Source organism: Nasonia vitripennis, chromosome 2 (genome assembly GCF_009193385.2).
Source record: "Nasonia vitripennis strain AsymCx chromosome 2, Nvit_psr_1.1, whole genome shotgun sequence".
In the NCBI taxonomy this organism is placed as follows: Eukaryota; Metazoa; Arthropoda; class Insecta; order Hymenoptera; family Pteromalidae; genus Nasonia; species Nasonia vitripennis.
In genome coordinates, this window is record NC_045758.1 from 7,857,033 (window position 1) to 7,876,868 (window position 19,836).

General features: G+C 37.6%; 3 protein-coding genes and 1 long non-coding RNA gene across 11 annotated transcripts; 2 read left to right on the forward strand and 2 right to left on the reverse strand.

Moving 5' to 3' along the window:
• Positions 1-28: 28 nt before the first annotated feature.
• Positions 29-1,419, reverse strand: Or41 (odorant receptor 41). Its single transcript, NM_001170920.1, has 3 exons — positions 1,248-1,419; positions 495-1,173; positions 29-416 (listed from the first exon to the last, which is right to left on the reverse strand). The coding sequence occupies exons 1-3, from the start codon at positions 1,416-1,418 to the stop codon at positions 73-75; spliced, it is 1,194 nt and encodes a 397-aa protein (NP_001164391.1). The 5' UTR covers position 1,419; the 3' UTR covers positions 29-72.
• A 1,393-nt stretch (positions 1,420-2,812) lies between these two features.
• On the forward strand, positions 2,813-7,719 carry LOC100117460 (A-kinase anchor protein 10, mitochondrial). 2 transcript variants are annotated; one of them, XM_008216158.4, is made up of 10 exons: positions 2,813-3,469; positions 4,355-4,866; positions 4,944-5,242; positions 5,303-5,426; positions 5,496-5,632; positions 5,705-5,855; positions 5,932-6,046; positions 6,120-6,291; positions 6,359-6,491; positions 6,565-7,719. In XM_008216158.4, exons 1-10 carry the CDS (start codon positions 3,445-3,447, stop codon positions 6,652-6,654), a joined length of 1,758 nt encoding a protein of 585 aa, XP_008214380.1. In that variant the 5' UTR covers positions 2,813-3,444; the 3' UTR covers positions 6,655-7,719. The 2 variants fall into 2 exon arrangements, with proteins under 2 accessions (XP_008214380.1, XP_016838465.1); XM_016982976.2 differs by lacking the exon at positions 2,813-3,469 and adding an exon at positions 4,078-4,171.
• Positions 7,097-19,760, reverse strand: LOC100679934 (G-protein coupled receptor 143). Of its 7 annotated transcripts, none has more exons than XM_032596628.1 (12): positions 17,811-19,758; positions 16,199-16,850; positions 15,723-15,938; positions 14,574-15,640; positions 14,316-14,497; positions 10,993-14,245; positions 9,443-9,890; positions 9,162-9,273; positions 8,989-9,083; positions 8,717-8,895; positions 8,304-8,631; positions 7,097-8,224 (listed from the first exon to the last, which is right to left on the reverse strand). In XM_032596628.1, exons 7-12 carry the CDS (start codon positions 9,590-9,592, stop codon positions 8,000-8,002), a joined length of 1,089 nt encoding a protein of 362 aa, XP_032452519.1. In that variant the 5' UTR covers positions 9,593-9,890; positions 10,993-14,245; positions 14,316-14,497; positions 14,574-15,640; positions 15,723-15,938; positions 16,199-16,850; positions 17,811-19,758; the 3' UTR covers positions 7,097-7,999. The 7 variants fall into 7 exon arrangements, with proteins under 7 accessions (XP_032452519.1, XP_032452518.1, XP_031779609.1 ...); XM_016982977.3 differs by having other exon boundaries at positions 7,480-8,224; positions 9,147-9,273; XM_032596627.1 differs by having other exon boundaries at positions 7,431-8,224; positions 9,147-9,273; positions 9,443-14,245; positions 17,811-19,760.
• LOC116416191 lies at positions 8,450-9,056 on the forward strand. The gene is made up of 3 exons (XR_004226722.1): positions 8,450-8,564; positions 8,676-8,880; positions 8,941-9,056. It is a non-coding gene; the product is annotated as an uncharacterized LOC116416191 (long non-coding RNA).
• Positions 19,761-19,836: the final 76 nt, after the last annotated feature.

Genomic DNA, 19,836 nt, shown 5'->3' on the forward strand with positions numbered 1-19,836 from the left:
TGTAGGTTTAATTTTTTATACGAAACGGTTTCAATTTTCAATTTCTTTATTAACGTACTTTCTCAGTGCGATTTATTTGTCGAACATCAGCAGAAGCAGCGAAAAGAAGGACACGATGGATCTGACCAGTTGTATGAAAGTGCACATATTCATTCGAATCATTTTTCCCGCGGTCAGATCGAACGTCTTGCTAGCTTGGGCCATGACGTGGAGCAAATAGCCCCGTCGAATCTTCGGGGGAAGCAGGTACCAGCGACTGCTGTATATAGCCCTGGGAATGTCGTCGAACGCGTGCCTCAACAGCTCGCCGACGTAGCAGTAGAGAAACATCTCTATCAACAGAATCGGGAACGTCTGCGAGCACTTAACCGCCAGGAAGTAGTTGTTGATCTTCAATGCCAGCAGGAGAGTGACACCTGTGGGCCAAAATCGAAAATCGGTAAGTATAGATAGATTAACGAGGATTAGATAGATTAACATGCGAATATACGTACTCTGACTGGTTATCAAAAACAGGTTCACCACGAAGTTGACCAGCAGAATCTCGCTGAAAGTCTTCCTGATGTCGTCCGTCAGTTCGACGACTCTCTGAAACCTCCTCGACAGCGATATCACGTATCGGATGCAATCCGCCTGACTCGTCGATTTTCCCACGATCTCGCTGAACTCCTTCTGCAAGATCTTCAATTGGCCGCACAGGTGCATGGCTATACCCAAGAACAGCAGATCTATGCTGATGAAGCCCACGGCCAAATAAACGAAGCTCAGGGTTTCGATGAAGTAGACAGCCGTGTGCTTGAGAACGTCGGCGTTGTTGAAGGTGCAAACCGTTTGCATGGGCAGGTTGGCCGCGTCGTACCTCCTCAAAATCAGGGGGTTGAAGACGTACAGCGTGACTATGACGAAGGCTATCGACATCTGGAGGTAGTAGAACCTTTTGCCCGTCTTGGCATGGCTGATCATGATCTTCACGAGATCTGGATCTTTTATCCTGGCCCAAGTCTTACGAGCGTTGTAACAGATCTTGTGGATTTTGGCCAAGTGTATTCTCACCAGGACGAGTCTCACGAAGGATAGCCAAAAGGCTATGCTCAGTGCGTAGTAGTCAAGGACGTCCGCTACGTTTCCACATTTTCTGTAGATCTCCACCAAGGCCGCTACGACGATGAACATCTGATGTAGTATACGGTATGAAAAATTGAATATCATATTGTGTAAATGTATTGTTATACACTGTTATATCTGACCTGACTCGATGCCGCTAGCAAAAAGCGCAGGACGTTGAATATGTTGTCCCTCTCTAACGGCCAAAGGCCTGCGGGCCACGTTATGATTTTATATATTCTGAATTCATACGAGAATCCACCTTTTGTTTTCGAAGACCTCGAGACCTTCAAACGCTTGACTCGAGTGCGCATTCTAAAAATTCAGAGTGAACCACCAGGTGCAGCAGCAGCAGCAAAGAAGTGGATTATATTAGCATACCCATCGGATACGCGACTGTACATCCTTCTTTTATGCTTAATTTAATATTTCAGGAACTTAAAAAGCTACAGGTGCTGGTATTGATTAAGGAATAATTTAACTTACCCCCTCATAAGCTCAAATGCATGCAAGGTTTAATGAGGACATCATTTTTTTTTTTACTACTCTGCTGTTATTGCTCTTCAATTAACCCTATAACTCGTCTTCACTGGATACACCAATCGATACATCTTTCTCTCTTTCGGCTCTGTTTCTTGACGGCATCACCGATACAAATTTCAACTCGCAGAACCGTTAACCGAATTACAATATGCACGGTCTACTGTGGAAAAAAAAGGAAAGAGAGCGACAACGGTCGCGAGACACATGTTCCAGAATGACACATATCCTACATCCATCAAGTTTGTTTTTACCAAAGAGCCTGGCAGTGATCGCGTCGAGTATAGCGATAGGTCCCGTAACGGAATTGTGTACAGCAGGAACAACGAGGTCGTTGACTTTCATTCGCGTGCAAGCGGGGTATGGGCCGATTTTACCTCAAAATTTCGAGCCTCGTCTCGATGCAAAACCGGTTGCGCGCGTTAACCATTTTTACGAGCTCCTCGCGATGGCTCTTCTCTCTTTAGTCGAGCGACAATGTGCACACGTCAAACCTGATTCTCTTTTTTTTGGTGACACAAGGAAGTGAGGAGATGGTGTTTGAGATTGTTGAACTACTCGCCGGGTGCGTTGCGCCTACGTTTCGACGTAGGGATAGACGGTTTTTTGGAAGTGAACTGTTTTCTAAAACTCGAAAAAGCGCTCGGTTATCGTTAGTCCCGTTTCGTAAGCAAGAGTTGCTTTTGACACGCTATTAAACTATACAATAATCAAACGTAAAATATGACCCATATGCGATAATATATGACGGATTGATCGACAGCGTTCGCATCACAAAAGCAGAATTCGAATACTATAATTCCTCGTTATTCACGAAAGAAAGCTCTTCCGTATACAAGCGCAGCATCAGAGTGCGATTTCAAACGCTTTCGCGCGCAACTTTCTCGATCCGACCTCGAGACTCGTATGCTATACGTGCGCGAATATCTCGCGAGCTCTCATCATCACGCGCATCGAGATTGAAGCGACGAGACGATCCATCTACAGCGCACACATACATGCGCGAACCTCCAACCAACAACCTCACCGACTCACGCTCACGTGCGCAACGCGCCCATCCACCCACATTACAGCCAAGCATAGCTAACTATAGCTATACAACACATAATACATATGCACATACACACATATATACTCTCACTCTCGCTTTCGATTATAGACGCGATATCTGCGCGCTTCCTCGTGTTTTTCGCCAGCGCGCAGTTGACAGTCTCGGCGACGTCCTCCGCGCGAACATCATCCTATATGTCCGCGCGCGTCGCCGCTGCAGCAGCCTGTATTGTTATTATTTTGTACACGCAAGAGCGGATGTAATCGCATAAACGGCTGTACACACACGTCTTCTACCACTGCGTGTCCATACATTAGCTTTTCGTAAGGCTTCCGAAAGTCACGCGCAATTTCCACTCGGATGTTCTTTTGCTAGTGCTGCTGTGATATCCTATAGCGAATAGCACGTATAGTATAAGTATACTTATACCGGGCCATAAGTACACGCTGCAGAGCGCCGCGACAGTTTCCATTTAGCCACATCGAGAGGAAGAAGAAGAAAAGAGTCGGATGAAACAAGTTGTAACTTGGCTATACGCGTAAATAAGGATTAGGATCGAGGAAGATATTATAGGAGAAAGAACGTAGAAGAGGAAATACACAGGACCGATGGCGTCGTCGCCGACGACGACGACGAGCTATGGTAATCCGTGAGCAGCAGAGCCGAGACGAGCAGGAAGTCACTGCCGGGACGAAGACCATCTCCGCGTCAGCTCGCTTAGCTTACGATGATTCGCGACCTGGCACACGATGCTACAGTTCTTTAAGAAAGCTGGTAAATAATATACCTGTATACTTGCCTGTATATCCTCCTTATTCTGCACCTGCATGGAATTCAGACCTTTCACATAACCTCGCGAGCAACGATGTAAGTATACTTCTGTACGCTTATACACCGTGGCCCCATTGTTTACTTGTTGAGTGGCTCGCGAGGTCGTCCTGGCGAGAACCTCGTACTTAACTACCTATGCATGTGAGGTGACAACACGATGCCTCCTTTGGCGAAGAAAGTTCGTTCGCACTTGAACGTTTGAACTGCGAGTCTGGCATTTTCCGTTGTGCAAGATTGCCGCGTTATAGCTGAGTGGGCGGATTTTTTTAGACGGATTGCACTTTGATTTTTTGCCTTTCAGGACATTGCGCGATGAGTTCGTTTTAGGGGCGCGTTATTTCCACGATGCCAAAACATAACCTCGTTTGCAAAACATTATAGTCTTCGGCCTGTGTGCCGCGCGGTTCATATCTTTGATTAAGTGGGAATTTCGCTCGCGAGATTATATCGCTGCTTATCTGCGCGTTGATATACGACAGTTAGCTCAGACAATGTAATAGAGCGTCATTTGTTTTAACGAAATTGCTTGGCTAATAATCATTTAATTTTTGTTTAAATGTCTACTAGTGTTTCTTCTATATTCATACCAAAAAATGACGACCATAAAGTTAATTTTCCTTTATCTATTTAGAATCGGTACCAAAGGTATTTATAGTATCCGATGCACTGGCTGAATTTACTAACAAACATTTTTTTTACTTAAAAATTTATCGATTTAAAGTTCTTTTTCAAATTTGTTATTGTCTGATGATGACCACTTTTATTTTCTTTCTACTTAAGTAATATTTATTATAATTGTATTATCTAATAAAATTCACTGTTTTATAGGGCACAGAGAAAGGCCTAGATCTTCGCACAGCTCACCCACAAAGTCTTTGAGTCCAGGGGAGCAACCAAGCAGTTATGGGTTTGTCGGAGCCTCTGTGGTGGCAGTGCCAAGCTCATTATGCAGCTTCGAGGAGGAAGAGGAAGATGATGTCTTTGAGGATGGCAAAAGTCAAGTAAACTCTTTTCGTTCTCAACTCTCCAAAACACTGCCCGAGATCCTGGCAGACAAGAGCGCACTTGGATATTTTATACAGTTTATGGACTCACGGAAGGAGATGTCATTGATCAAGTTTTGGTTAGAGGTTGAGTGTCTCTGCGGTGCTTATTCTTCTCCAGAGTTTCTTGGAAATAAAGATGGCTGTAGTAAAAGAACTAGAGAGCTTATTAATTCTACAAACAATTTAGAAAATGTTGATAACTGTGCCTGCAGCATTATGTCTACCAGCGTCAGTGATTTTGAACTTGATGCTCTATCATTAGATAGTAATGTGAATAGTAATGAACAGAGTTTGGTATGTTAAATTTGTATATATTTTATTTATCTATGGTTACTTTCAATATAATTACAATGTACAAATTTTTCCAACAGTCATTACAAAGTCCTGTAAATGAGATCAAATCAAATTTTAATCCGCCAAAGAATAGTCCAATAGTCAACAACGAAAGCAAAAACAATTGTAAATTTGGAGGATGTAAAGGATCATCGCTGCAACAAGATGCAATGCTTATATATAGAAAATATTTATCAAAAAACGCATTGGGTTCCAATCGTATTCCTGATGAGTTAAAAGCAGAAACAGAAAAAGCAGTAATAAGTGAGAATTCTGAACTAATATTGAAATATCTATCTCAGACTCAGAAAACCGTATATAAAATTTTAGAAGAAGAGTGAGTATTATTTATAATATTTTTATACAATGAATTTTTTTTATAAAAATTATTTTGCAGGTATATCAACGATTTCTTAAGGAGTGTTTTTCATTGTAAGCATCAAATTGATGTTTTGACTAGTGGAAATGTACAGTTAGCTGATATACTATACAATGAAACAGCTTTTTTTTACTTTATGGAGGTAATTTTATTTTTTAATTTATTAAAAAAAAAAAAGATAATTAATTAATACGCGTATGTATTCTTATAGTTTATGGAGATTGAAAACAAAAGAGAATTACTCGATTTTTGGATGACTGCAATGAATTATAAACAGAATTTACTAGAAAAAGGAGATTTGACAGATCCTACTGAGGCTCAAACAGATGCTCTCATAATTTATGACAAGTAAATGAACATAAAGTATTATCTAAAACTCAAAAACCTCTACAATGTATTAACACAACCTGTTATTCACAGGTATTTTAGTCTACAGGCAACAATGCCACTAGGATTTACTGATAGAATTCGTTTCCAAGTTGAACAAAATATTTGTAGAGAGGATGGAAAAGGTCCTCAACCTGACTGCTTTGACCGACCATGTCAGATTGTTCATAATTTTTTGAATAGAGTAGGTATATTTACCTATATTTTGTCTTATAACTTCAAATTATTACATCATAATACATTTTTTCTTCTATTTTTAGCATTATCTTCCTACTTTTTTACAATCACAACTATTTTATAAGTATTTGTCAGAATTGATTAATAGTGTTCAAAGTAGTCATTGTCCTGCATTTCATCCTCCCATCAGAAGAGCAGGTAGCTTAGTTTGAACAACGCATTAACCTAATGTAGTAGTTTCAAGAAACTTTAGTTAAATCATCAATTACAGGATCGGACTGTAGCAGCGAAATAAGTTCTGTGAGTAACATTACAAGCTCTGTTCCATCAACTAGTGAAGACAAAAGGCAATCGAGTTATGGTACACCTGTGAATGGGGGCATGAACATCGATACAAAACAACTCTACGATCCTGATTCTTTATGGAGAAGAAATAAGTGCAGGTACCATCTTAGTTCAATTAGAATAAAATAGACATTTGTTTCAAGACTAAAAAAGAATATTTTTCAGTTTGAGTGTAGGTTACGTAGATAATCTTGGACGATTTGTTACTGAAATAGAACCTGATCCATGTCGTAAGAACGAAAAAGAATCGCGAATTTCTCGTGCTGTCAAAAGACTGGTGCATATAGAACAAGATAAGGTGATTTTCTTAATATTAAATGATGTAGAATGAAATTAAAGCGTACGTGTTAAGAATAACTAACTGATTCTAGGCAAAAGAAGAATCTGCATGGAAAATTGCTGAAATGATTGTTCGTGATGTCACCTCTCTAACCCTTGGAGCTTCAGATCTTCCATCCTGATAGAACTGACCTATAGCTGACTACTAAGTAAAATCTTGTTTTAGAAATTGAATTTTCCTCAACTTTAAAGGTTTGCTTTTAAATTCATTAACTTTTAACCAAACATGCTTACAATATATTTTTAAAAGTTTTATCCGGTGAAAAAACTGTGTAGGGAACGAAATCATGACATGTGAAATGACTTTTGACTATTTATTGTTATTACTATTATTATTATATACGTTTTTAGCACAAACTAAGTTCTTGTATCAAGAATACTACTTCTAATCTTGGTATTTTCTGTGATGAATTTTGTATATTTTTTTAAAACTATTTAAAATCGGTAAAATGATATTTCACTATGATAACGATACTTCCACTGTAATGAGATTATTTAAAGTATTCTTATGTTTTAAAAAATCAAGTAATTATCGAAATGTTAGACTACTTTTCAAAAGGCTAACAGTCTTATATACACGTTTTGAAATTTAAGACAGTGCATTAGCATGACTTAGACCACTATTTACATTGTGATACGCGCTGAAATTGTTGCGCAATTATTTTACCTTATAAATATATCATCTAATTATTGAGGTCTGATCATCGGATCAATTATTTTCGCCGATAAGAGTATGACTTATCAGTACACTGTTAGATCTAACGTCACTTTCTATTGTTGGTAAGTTTCTAAGAGAAACTATAAATTCGTTAACGACCTACATAACACAGAACAAGAATAATCCGAAGTATATTAAATATTAGGATACAATTTGTTTGCTTAAAAAACAACTCAGAAATTAACGAATAAGTATCTATTTTCTTAAAAAATACATTTTTACACGGTGCTAAACTATTACATGGACGGCGATGAGAGTCGTAATTAAATCATTTGTAAGGCATCGACAAATGAACTAATGATGTGAACGCCTGTACATAATACGCTCGTTTCGATATTTTCACGCTAAACATCTATAAATAACTAAACTAATGTAAATCATAAATAACAGCAGTTACGACATAATCTACGAGCTGTACAAAAGTTATAATACCTGTATTTAAATGTATATAATTTGTAAAAAAAAAAAACATCGTAATAATTGATTCGGGCAGAATAAAATTATATCGTATGTAACTCTGTCAATATTCTTTTGCTCCGTCGTAAGTAGTCTCTGTATACTGAATTCTCTTTTTTTCCTGAAGTCTTTTGAACTCTCGTAGACGCTAATCATAATCATGAGTAGATCGACTATTTGTTCGGTTCTCTTTTAGACGCTTCTACGTTATCTATCGTTGTGTTTTCAAAATATTTCATAAAAATAGGTATGTTGATGCTTACGATTGAGCCAATTCGGCTATATCACAGTCATTATAAAGACGACGACCCGTTGATGCTCGTGTGCGGTGTGCATCTGTACTGCGCGTTGAGCAACGGCGACGACTCTGTGGCATCGGAGCTGGCCTCGCTGTGTCCAAAGTAATTCGATTTCAGTCTTTTGAGCTTATGACACCACTCCAGGCGAAACTTCTCACGCCTGCCCCATCTCTTGTAAACAAGAGCATTGAAGAACGCTTGCAGCGGATTCGTGACGGCCTGTGTTTTTGAAAAATAACGTTTTTACTAATATATATGCTTCTGGTTGATGTTTGCAAAGTTGCTTTGCTATGCTTACCATGATGTACCAGAGAGTAATAATAACTTTGACCGGCAGCTGAAACCACAGCGTCCACAGCAAAATTCCGTTCAGCAGATTGGGTATCCAACAGACGTAATAGACGACGTTGGTCATGGCAAATTTGAGTCTGACACTCTGGACCAGCTTGCGCTCTCTCCCCGTCATCTGCGCCATGCTGCAAGTCACCACATTTTTCAAGTCTTTGGTCGACGATATATACAAGGCTGGATTAACTATCATGACGATGGCGAGAAGAACGTAAGTCGCACAGTAGTTGGGAAGGATGCGCAGTATTGTGGACGACAACGACGTCAAGCTGTGGCAGCTATACAAAATTGATGTTTAATCGATTATTTGCATTTATGGCAGCGTTTGTACTGTAATAAGAGCAACGAACGTGAACTACTTACTTGGCATCCGGAACGTACAATATAGTGAGACCAAACGTGGTGAGGATCGCCGGACATATCCAGGCGAACATGTGGTACCAAAGAGGTCGTCCAACCCGTTCACCTAACAGCAGTTTCATGTCGATGGCGTAGCACAGTGTCCAGATCCACGTGGCCATGTAAAAGTACTGCGTCCACGCCTGCAATCCGATTCACGAAATTTCAGTTATACCGTTTGTTTTCAGAACTCAAGTGTCTACTGTCTGCGTAATAAATTGAAGATACGATCTTACGGAGGAAATAGCACAGAACACGACGTTGGACGTGTCGTCCTCCATCGGCATTATGGATCGGAAGTTCATCCACAGAGCTGACCTGATGAATACGCCTAGACAAACAAACGAAAGCTGAGCATTCCAAACTGTGTCACGTCGCACAATTGCTCACATACATACTGCAGTAATACCTAGCGAAGCCAGAAGATCGGCTACGGCGAGCCACATGATGATCTCCCTGCCTCTGGCTGCGGAAAAGCCCTGCCATCGCTGAGATAAATTTGATTCTTGTCGAGGTAAAACCTGGAGGCACACACGAACGGATAAATTAAAGCACAGTCATGAAGAAACGTGCTTAGCGCCGCAAGCTCGACAACAAACTCGCACAGCTTGCAGCGCATCACCAACGATATCGCCCACAAATAGAACCACCGCACTGGCGCGCATTACACAACGGCGAATTTTATCTCACCTGATAAATAGCCCCGAGAATACCGATGGACGACGAGACCATGCAGACCGTGTTGTAGGCGTCTGTATTGAACTCTTCCATAATAATAAGTGCCATATCCGTGCGATTATTGTGATGGCAACAGAAGGTCTGTATCGTCGGGTCGGCCATGTCTCCGCCAGTTTCCGAGCGTCGCGCGGATGTCCTCTTTTGCTGCAGCAACAAGGCGGGCGTCGAGTCTCGAGTCTCTCTCTCTCTCTCTCTCTCTCTCTCTCTCTCCTTCTTCCTCGGGTATACGAGTGGAGAAAAAAAAGGCTGACGGTAGCAGCCGCCGCCGACTTGTGTCCGATAAGAGTCGCCGTTCCCTCGTCGGCCGCACAGTCTTATCGTCGCTCGAGATCCCCCTTGTGTATAGGCGAGAGTGAGACTAAAGCTTGTCCGAGGAGAAGACACGTGCTGTTGTGGCTTCCTATGGAATAGTAAATTTTAATACAGATCATCGTGTGGAATGAGTGCTCTCTTCGAAGGGCTTCCAATATTTTTTGTTTATTTTAGAACGCTGCGATAATCTGAGGGGTGTTCTTTTTTTTCTTAATTTTGAAATCGAATGTGTGATTAGAGAAGTATTTTTAGAGAATTTTTTACACACCGCCGATTAAAGTAACGTGTTTGTCTTTCATCGTGTCGCGGGCGACAAATCGAGGGCGATGCAAAATCGTGTATTGCGTGTCGGCCGGCTCATTATCGGCAGCGCGTGCGCCCGTGCGATGTGTATTGGTCAGAAAATTGTTTGTCGATCGTCAAGTGCAAAGTGCTCCAATCGAAATAACGATACGCTTTTGGGCAGTTGTTTTGACTGGTTGAGAATTTCACCTAGATGTTTGTGAGCTGTGAATAACGGTGTTGTGGGAAGCACTCTTACAATGTGATGTTTACGTAACGTGCATCCTGATATCTATTTCGCTGTGGTTTCTGTCGCGCTATGTAGTGCAGGTGTAACGACGTAATTGATGCCTTCAATAAATCGGGCACGAGATAGGAATTAGGACGATTGCCTTGTACGGTACTATAATTTCAATTATAGTACCGTATTGTTCAAAGGGAAATCGCGAGCCGGAATATAGTTATTTTATAGTTTCCATCGCGACACTATAAGCAAGACATTCTCGTTATTTAGAGCTTGAAAATCAAGTAGCACACGCAATTCTGTTGCACGCGATCGCGCAACTTACGTACTGGTTTAAGGTTTTACCGATTGGACGATCCAAACCAAATAAAAATCCTATTGTATATGACAGAAAAAATAATTGACACGATTGTCTACTTATATTGGCACTGTTTATTCAAAACTTCAATGCTATAGCATATATCCACCGCCGTGGCACGGACTCGCAAGCACTCAAGTATTCTAAATCCCCATTAACAATAAGGGTTGAACTTTTCACCAAGCTGAGCACTCGTGTGACGTAACTACTGCAGCACGATAAGTTCCATGACCTCCGCACCGAAAAACCACACCGTAACTTCTCACTACAACTAACTCCGCAATATAGTGCGCATATAATACCTACCACCCACGCAGGAAAATCGTCGCCCGGCTCTATCGTCCATCGCAACGCTTGCCTGAAACTCTACGGACTAAACCTGCAGCAGGAGCAGTTCACGTCGCGGTTCGATACGAAACCCGATAAGCCGGCGGCTCTCTCGCCTCTTCCTTTTCCCCTGCGTCCGCAGCTGTACCTGCGACAGCCCATGCAGCGGGGAAGCCGTACGCGCTTAGAGCCTCGACTGCGCGCAAGCTCCGCGAGTTCGACGGATATGCGTCTGTGCATCATCCTAACGGCGCATAGTCCCTTCTGGCGCTAAAGGTATTATGTGAGCATAGGACAATGTATGCGCGCGCTCGCAAATCCAAGGACGACCGGCTCGCGTGCGCTGATGGCTATACAATAATTGCAGGGAGGAGGTTGCAAGAGATCCGCGCTCCTTCTGTCGTTGGCATATAAATTAGGTAATAGGGGTTTACGTAAGGCATATCTCTCTGTCTGTGCGCCTCTGCGTATAGACATACGTGCAAGGTTTGCAGGATAGTGGGATGTTGTGTGCTTATTTCTCATTATAGTGTCATGGTGTTGTCGCGCGTTTCTTACTTTTTGCGCGCGGGATTTGTTACGTGACCGATGGATGTGCGAAGAGACAGATGCTTCGAGGATGAGCCAATGTATGGGGGACGTTATAAGTATAGGTGGGATTATGTAACTCCAGATCGATGAACGTCGTTTATTCAGCGGAGATTGTAGAGCTGAAATTGTCGACTCTTTACAGTAGTATACAGACTTATTGCATGGCTTATGCAAACATAGCTCAGTTGGCGCTTGCGGTGCAGTTGGCTATGGGTTTCCTGCAAAAACGTCGTATTTCTTGTATAACGATTACCGTACGTACGTCTCTGTCACATAGCTCGCCGACGACGCCGAGATAATGAAGTACAATTGAGGAACCCATGCCCAATACCCATGCGAATCGTCCAATACTCTTTGCTTTGTCTATACAATGTAAATAAGACTGTGTCTCTCGGCTCCACGAGTATCGATAAGTTATAATTTATTCGTTTCGCAACAATCGAAATAACCGATTTTATGATTTGTTCATTCACTGATATGAATATACTGTGAAATTTTTATGCATCCTTGGATTTCGACGAAAATTAAATACTCTAATTAGCATTACTGGCGCATCATCTCAAACATTTTCTTCGAATAGCCAGTTGTATAGGCATCTTTTAAAAAAATGTCAATTATATAACAATGATGAGATCTTCTCTGCAGTGCTACCTTGGGGAGAATGCCACGCACATAACTCGCCCATGTTAAAACTAGTATGCTATAGCGAAGGTAGAAAAAATTCAGAAATTACTTGGTCGCGACGTTGCGCGTTGTGTGTATTCGCTGAGTATATAAGGATTTTGTGTCAGGTGGAGAGAAAAAAAACAGTCATATAGGGATAAACAAATTTTACTACCATATTTTACTTTGGGTTGATTAATATGTTGCATTGAGTCCAAACTTGTTACAAAATCCTTGTCTTTTTAGATAAAATTTGAAAAAAGTTTAAGAACATTTGGATGAAGGAATCCAATGATGTGATTGAAACTCTAATGAATTCAGACATTTTCTAGAAAAATAAAAAATAAAAAATAAAATCAATTTAAAAAGAAAGAAAGCTATAAGGGTGTAAAAAATCGATTTTGGGCTGTAAACTCGAGTTCTAAGCATTTTCATGATTTGATGTTAGTGGGAAAAAGTTGTATTTTTCAAAGATCTATAACTTTTCCATTTAACTTTTTTTTGTAGAATGCTTAGAATTCGACTTAGAACTAAAAATCCGTTTTTAGCTATTTTTGGGGGTGACCGCATTATGCGTATACGTGCAGGATCAAGTCCAAAATAAATCTGTCAGCTTAGTATTACGAGGGGAGTTCGCACACAAATTTTTAACCCGATTGATTAAAGTCTTTCCGAGAGAATTGCATTACAGGAAAATTTTTATTTAAAAAACGCTTAAAAATCGAACAAATTGTGCCCGCATTTCAAAACGACGTAGAGGGTCGGGATAAAAAAAATAGTTTTTTAGCTTTCGCAAAAGGAGACTTTTCCTAAAATTTCAGCCCGATCGGTCGAAAATTGCATGAGATATCGCATCTCACACATTTTTCGCACACGAAACTATAAGGCACTTCCGTGTCGCGGTCGTGCCTAAAAGATCTATATCTAAAAAAATTATTGCGATTACGTTGCTGTTGACGTAGACTAAAGTTTTTACTTGCAATATTTAATCTTTAAGTATATTAATTTTCAAGGATTACAAGTGATTGATCGATTACTGATGTATATATATCGACAAAATGTACGTTCAATATTACCAATTTATATTATTTTATAGATTTCATTAATTAGAGTAACATTATTTTTGGTCCTAAAAAAATTTAAAGAAAAATTTGTTCTTTAATTTTGCTAACACGTGATTGACTTGAAGACACACCAAATTATTTTTTTTTTGTTTTTGTTTTATATCTTTGCATTGTAAAAATCGAATTGCCTTCTTTTGTTCCTGGAAACGATGTGTTCGCAGCTTAAGTTAATGATATGCGTGCTTATTGCAACTATGTAAATTCTGATCTGTTATCAAATTATACAAAGACCTTTTATCTATTATCTATTATCAATAACGTTTACAAAATGGTCCACATGGCGAACTAACAAAAAAAATTGAATCATGAAATCTTAAATCTACCACAAATAAAACGAAAAAGAATATTCTTAACGAAAGCTAGCTTTTATTTTTCAATAGAAAGGACTATTTAATTTTTAACTGAATGTATACCAAACCTATAAAAAAAATTACTCATACAGTGTTATGAATTATATTCGATTGCCTTGACTTATTTAAACCTTTATAAGACTATGAAGTGTTTCAAAACAGGAATACTCCCGTAATTGGTCCGGTTATATTTAATTGCTTGCATATCATTGCATGTACTTTAGAAGATTTTATTTTCTCAAATTAATGTTCTTACACCTGTACATTTTTAACATTTATATTTAATACACCTATAACTTTCTGTAAAAATTAATAGATAATTGTACCTTGTTCTCGATTGTGCAATATTGTGTCATGTCTAGATTTATTTTTATTTGACTAGTTGAATTGTTGAAATGTAACGTTTGTTTTTTAATCTTGACCTACAATATCATAATTTGTATTCTATCTGCAGAGCTGCAAACATTTTTTATACATCTTCAAAATACTGATTTCTTCTGGGATCTAAAATAATTGTTATTATATCAATGCCAACCCTTAGTTTTTAAACAACTAACATATATTATCTTCTTACCTTCACATCCTAACTTCACAATCAATAATTCTTCGACAACGACCAAGAGCATCAGGTCTGTAACATGGTTTGCATCGCATTGGAGGATCTATAACGTTATCTGTACCCATATCAGGGCGAGATCTTCTATACTGTTCGTCATTGAATTTCTGTATGCTCAACAATAGTTCAGGATTTTCGAACTAAAAGGTAAATTTAACTGGTAAAATGATCTTGAGTTGCCAAACAAAATCTCGTTATTATTTAATGCAGAAATACCTTTGAATAATCCTCTTTGCTGCCTTCTGCCGAAACTGCCACTAAGATCAAACTCAACAACAAACTTGCAATCACGAGCTTATTCATGTTAATTTTTTTTATTTGCACGTTTTACTTAAATAAGTGTTTTAAATTAATTTTATTTCCTATGGAACGTTCGATCGGTACAGTTTCTCTACTGTTACTGCGTTGGTGAAAATCGTCACCTTATAAACATCTGATAATTTTATTTTATCTATGTGATAAAAGCGCAATCGATTATTAAAAGCTTTGTATGTTAACTGTGAAAAATGGTTTAGCTATGAATCATCGACATTTTCATCAGCAATAATTTAATTTTTATAGCATTATAACATTTTGCACAACACAGTGTTAATATATAATCCAATCCATCAAAAAGTTTCAAACACCTAAATTTAATGATTATTTTAGAAATTGTGATTATAATCTAATCATGCGAAGTGTTAATCAGTGGTGCATATACTATACTATATGTATATTGCTATATGTAGTATAGATATAATATAATTATAATAACTTCACTTTGATTGACATATTTATCATCTCAATAAAATATGTTTACATCAAATGAAAATAGTTCATATCTATACTTTCTGGTTATTCCAGAATAATATCATTGATCCACAATATTTTATATGAGCATTCCCGGTCAATTGTAAGAAAAATGTATAAAGACGGTTAAAGATTTGTCAATCGTAATTTGATATGACGCATTTCTGTAAAATCAAGTGATTTTAATAACCCAATAAGCGATTTTAATAACGATTTTAAAAAGAACTAATTATAGAATTTTAATTATAATATTAGGGTCACCGATAAATATAAAAAAAAAATAAAAACACACTTGTAACTACGAAATGTCTACGTTTATTTTACAAGTACAGTACAAGTACAGATTTAAAATCATATTCATACAAATTTATTGTCATTTAAAATCATCAGTCATGATTGTTTCAGTTTAAGTCTATTAAAAATGCTTATTACACTGTTTTAAAATCGATTGTTTGCTTACACATTATACATCAAATCTCTTCTCATACTTTTATCTGAAAAATAAACATTAATCAATTGATTAATAAACAATCTTTTCATTAAGTCGTTAAACGGTATTTAGAACTGTTTATTTACCTTTTCGAATTAAGGCACACACTCGACGATTCTTCGGCACCTATTCTGAGAATCAAGTCTGTAGCAACGTTTGCAACGAGGACGCGGCGGTGGATTGATGATATTTCTGTTGTTTATTTCGATGATTTCACCATTATTATCGACTTGATGGTCATAGCCTATTTTTTTGTCCGTCCGCGAGGGTTGGAAATCAGGCGGGAATTCATCGCTGCTAAACTATAATATAGCAAGGATACGATGATGAAATTAAACGGATTACTTCTTGAAAAAAAATGTAAACACAGTAACGGTTTCTATCTATGTGTTTACACTTCATATTTGAAAGTCAAGAACATTCTAAGACAGCTGATTTTATCTTTATATTTAGTTAACTACGTATTTTGCGACGTGACGCAATGCAATCTATTTTATAGAAAAATACTAGCTATTTCCTGATACTTTAGACATCGCGAGAACAACTTGAAAAGTAATCATACCTTTATCTCATCTTCAGTATTATCGCGATCTTGTGTTGACGATTTTTCGGACTCACTAGCTGCTATAATTCCAACAATAAAACACATTTGAACGATCAAGAGCACTATTTTTCTCATCTTGAATATTTGAGCTGAACGTTTGGACTGCCACTATCGGTGTGTAGATACTGAATTACGAAATTTGAAGAGACTGACCGTTCACCGTAAGCACTGTCCGGCTATTAAGGTTTCGAACTTGTCACTGTCGTGAGAATTCTAAGATCCAGTCTTATTACTTATCTTGAATATCGATAAACGGCAATCGATCGTTTCGATTTTTCCAATAAACAATGTTAATCATCGATATATTTATATTTGTTCTCTGTAATCAATACTACTACTTGTTTAAATTATGTATTTAAACGGAGTCGCATAAATACTAAAAGCACTCCAAAATATATGTTTTGAAACCGAAGTAATCAACAAATTAGTATGATTATGATTTTTAATTTAACGAAAAGACATCCTTCATATTTATAATAGAAATAATAGTCTCGTGCCACAAAGGCTACTGCAATAACAAACTTTTTTGCAGAATGAAGTATGCTGAACGCAATTTGTCTACTTCTTATTTTTCAAGAGCCTGGCTGCGTAAAAGAGTGTCTAGCGACTTCTGCAATGCATAGATAAGAATAAAAGAGCTTTAAAATGATATTATCATACGAAATAACGCAGCAGTTTGTCAAAATAAGAAATAATAAGATATTGTAAAAAATTGTTTTGATATAAAAAGTATATACATATTTTATTTAAAAAAACAAACTAAAATATCTTCCTTATATGAAAATCATTTTTATCATATAAATTGCATTAAATTTTTTCGAGCAAGTAGGGAAACTTTTTTATCAAATCATGACTAAGCTAGTCCTTAAAAATTCATGTTGCATAAATATACTTCTTTGTTTTAATTTGTGACGCATATAGTATACGTGACATGAAATTTTTGTGAAAGATTTACGCAAATATTTGCATGCATTTAGAACTGACTATTACTTTCAGCAATATGTACCTAAAAGATCCAGACAAACCGATTTCAGAAGTTATAGACGTTAAAGCCATTTATTATATGTGAAGTAAAAAAAATATGCTGTATTTCTTTATCGCACAGACTCAAAGTTACGGTGCTCATATGTAATTTATAGAACACACGTATACGTAATTACTCATTTGCTGAATTTGTTTCTATTATACTTCTATTATATCTTTGAAAATTTTAGTTTAACTTTGTAATAAAGCGCTACCCTACGTCGACAAATAAATCATAGCCAGCTGTATTATCAACTGCAGACAACATTGCTCATAGTATACGCTCATCGTTGAACATCGTGATAATATAAATTAATCAATAAGCTTCATTGGTTTCAATTATGTTATAATTTTTCAAATATGAATCAGAGGATTTGTCAAGTAGTTTGTAAGTTTTTAAATAAAATAATTTTTGTTTGAATGTTTGTATCTAGATACATGATTGGTGATTATAACTATTAATCGAATAAAACTCAAGGTTTCTAGGTATGAAATTCCATAGCCAAATCAGGGCTACTTTTTTAGGGTTTTGAAACTGAATACATACCATTACCGATGACGGAGTCCAGGTATATATAGCACGCTCTGTAGTTTTTGGCGCGCACATTTGAATATCAGTCTTAAATTAGCTGACGAGGTCCATCAGGTAGTGCGCTTCGTAGTTTATGTACCCAAGTGTGCACTACGTATACCGTGACGATGTCTTACAGCGTGTATACCGCAAAACCAATATCAGGAGACTCCCACACGAACAAACATACGCCCCCAGCTGCTCGAAATATATAGATATTTTGTTTACTGTATGCTAATAAGCACGCATAAGATCGCGTACAAGAGTATGTTATACATTGTGAGAAATAGAAAAGAATACGATGACGAGATCTTATAATACGGCTGTCGCCGACTCTCTTTCTTATAGACTCTCAGCTCTTATCGAGCCAAGGGCAGAGTCATACATGTATATATGAGCTCTTGCATCCGATAACCCTGAATTAAAAAAAAAACGATTGAGCGAAGATTCGGTGAAGATGAAGAGGGAACTCGCAGAATTGGGATCCGTAAAGTGAACGTAAAATATTTAAAGTATTGCACTTTTATTACAGAAATTACTATAAACTATAGCGAAGAGATATTAGCTCATAGAATATGTAGCATAACGTTTATGCATCTGTATTATATGTATACATATAATTCAATTTACTTATATGATATCTCTCGAATTTACTATGACTACATCGTCATGTTCTATAATTATAGCTAATGTTTTTTTTTCGATAGAAATGTTCAATCGATGCGGACGTGCAAACTCTCACGACGTAATTCTTTTATCACTGTCTCGGTTAACCCCGTTTTTATACAAATCTTACAGACTGAAACATAATTGACATTTCAAATAAATAATTTAAATGGATGGTACTTTGACGAGAGTGAAAATAGTCTATCAAAGAATTTGTAAAATCACCTTAAAATATAAACGTTCCGATCAAAGCAGCATTTTAAAGTTTTTCAAAGAGAACGAATGACGCATTTAACAACAATAAACTAAGTTCGGAGATTGTCGCATAAGGAAACTTTGACACTGATTCCGAAAACTGGATCACAGTCGCCAGTGTATTGAATACATCGATCATCGAAAAAATACAATAATCATCGATGATGTCTGCATCGTTTTGTTGCCCACCCATTCTCTCATATGTACAAAGTATGACTAGCACTGTTATATCTAGTATAAACAATACGCTAATGAGCGCAATGTCCAAGAGAGAGAGAGTAAAGATGCGTCTCTTATTCGCGCACTGTTACGAAATTTTTCTCGAACATATCGTTGTCTGATAAATTACGAAACGTCAAAGCCTAATTTCCTTCTGGAACTACACATAAAGTGACGCAAATTGTGTACATAATACACACGTCTGCGTAAATTCTCATCTGGTCGATTTGAGACGCGATGATGATGCGAATTTATCGCTAATCGAGAGAAAAGAAGAAGTCAAGAGTTATGACTGATTTCGTGTCGAAAACTATGTCACGACACGAGCGAACGATGAGATGTATGTATGCAGTTGAATTCAGGAATGCTTTCATCTGCTCGATAATGCTTGCAAACTACTGCAGTGAAAAATAAACCTTTTAAACATTCAACATAATTGAAGCAATCGATAATATGACCGTGTGTGTACAATAATTAAGTATTGAGTCTGTTATAGTTCACGCAGGATGCATTTAATCAATAATGTTGTTCACATCAAATTATGATAATGAAATGTATTGATATATATATTAAGATCCTACAGGCAACAATGGCGATAAGATGCCTTCGGTTTTCCCTTTCCTCACGCGCATATAAACATTTGAAATAATTTTACTGGGTTTCCCTAAACGATGACAAATAAAGCTGATTATTAAAAAACAGACGCTTATTGCATCAGAAATTCAACGCACAAGCGGTGTGCGCATGAATGATCTTGGCGAGTGCCCGGACTATTCTGGCTCAACCAGACTTCTGTGTTCAACGCGACACGAAAGGCCATCGTTTTTAGATACGCGTTCGAAATCGAACTCTCATTGCAAAA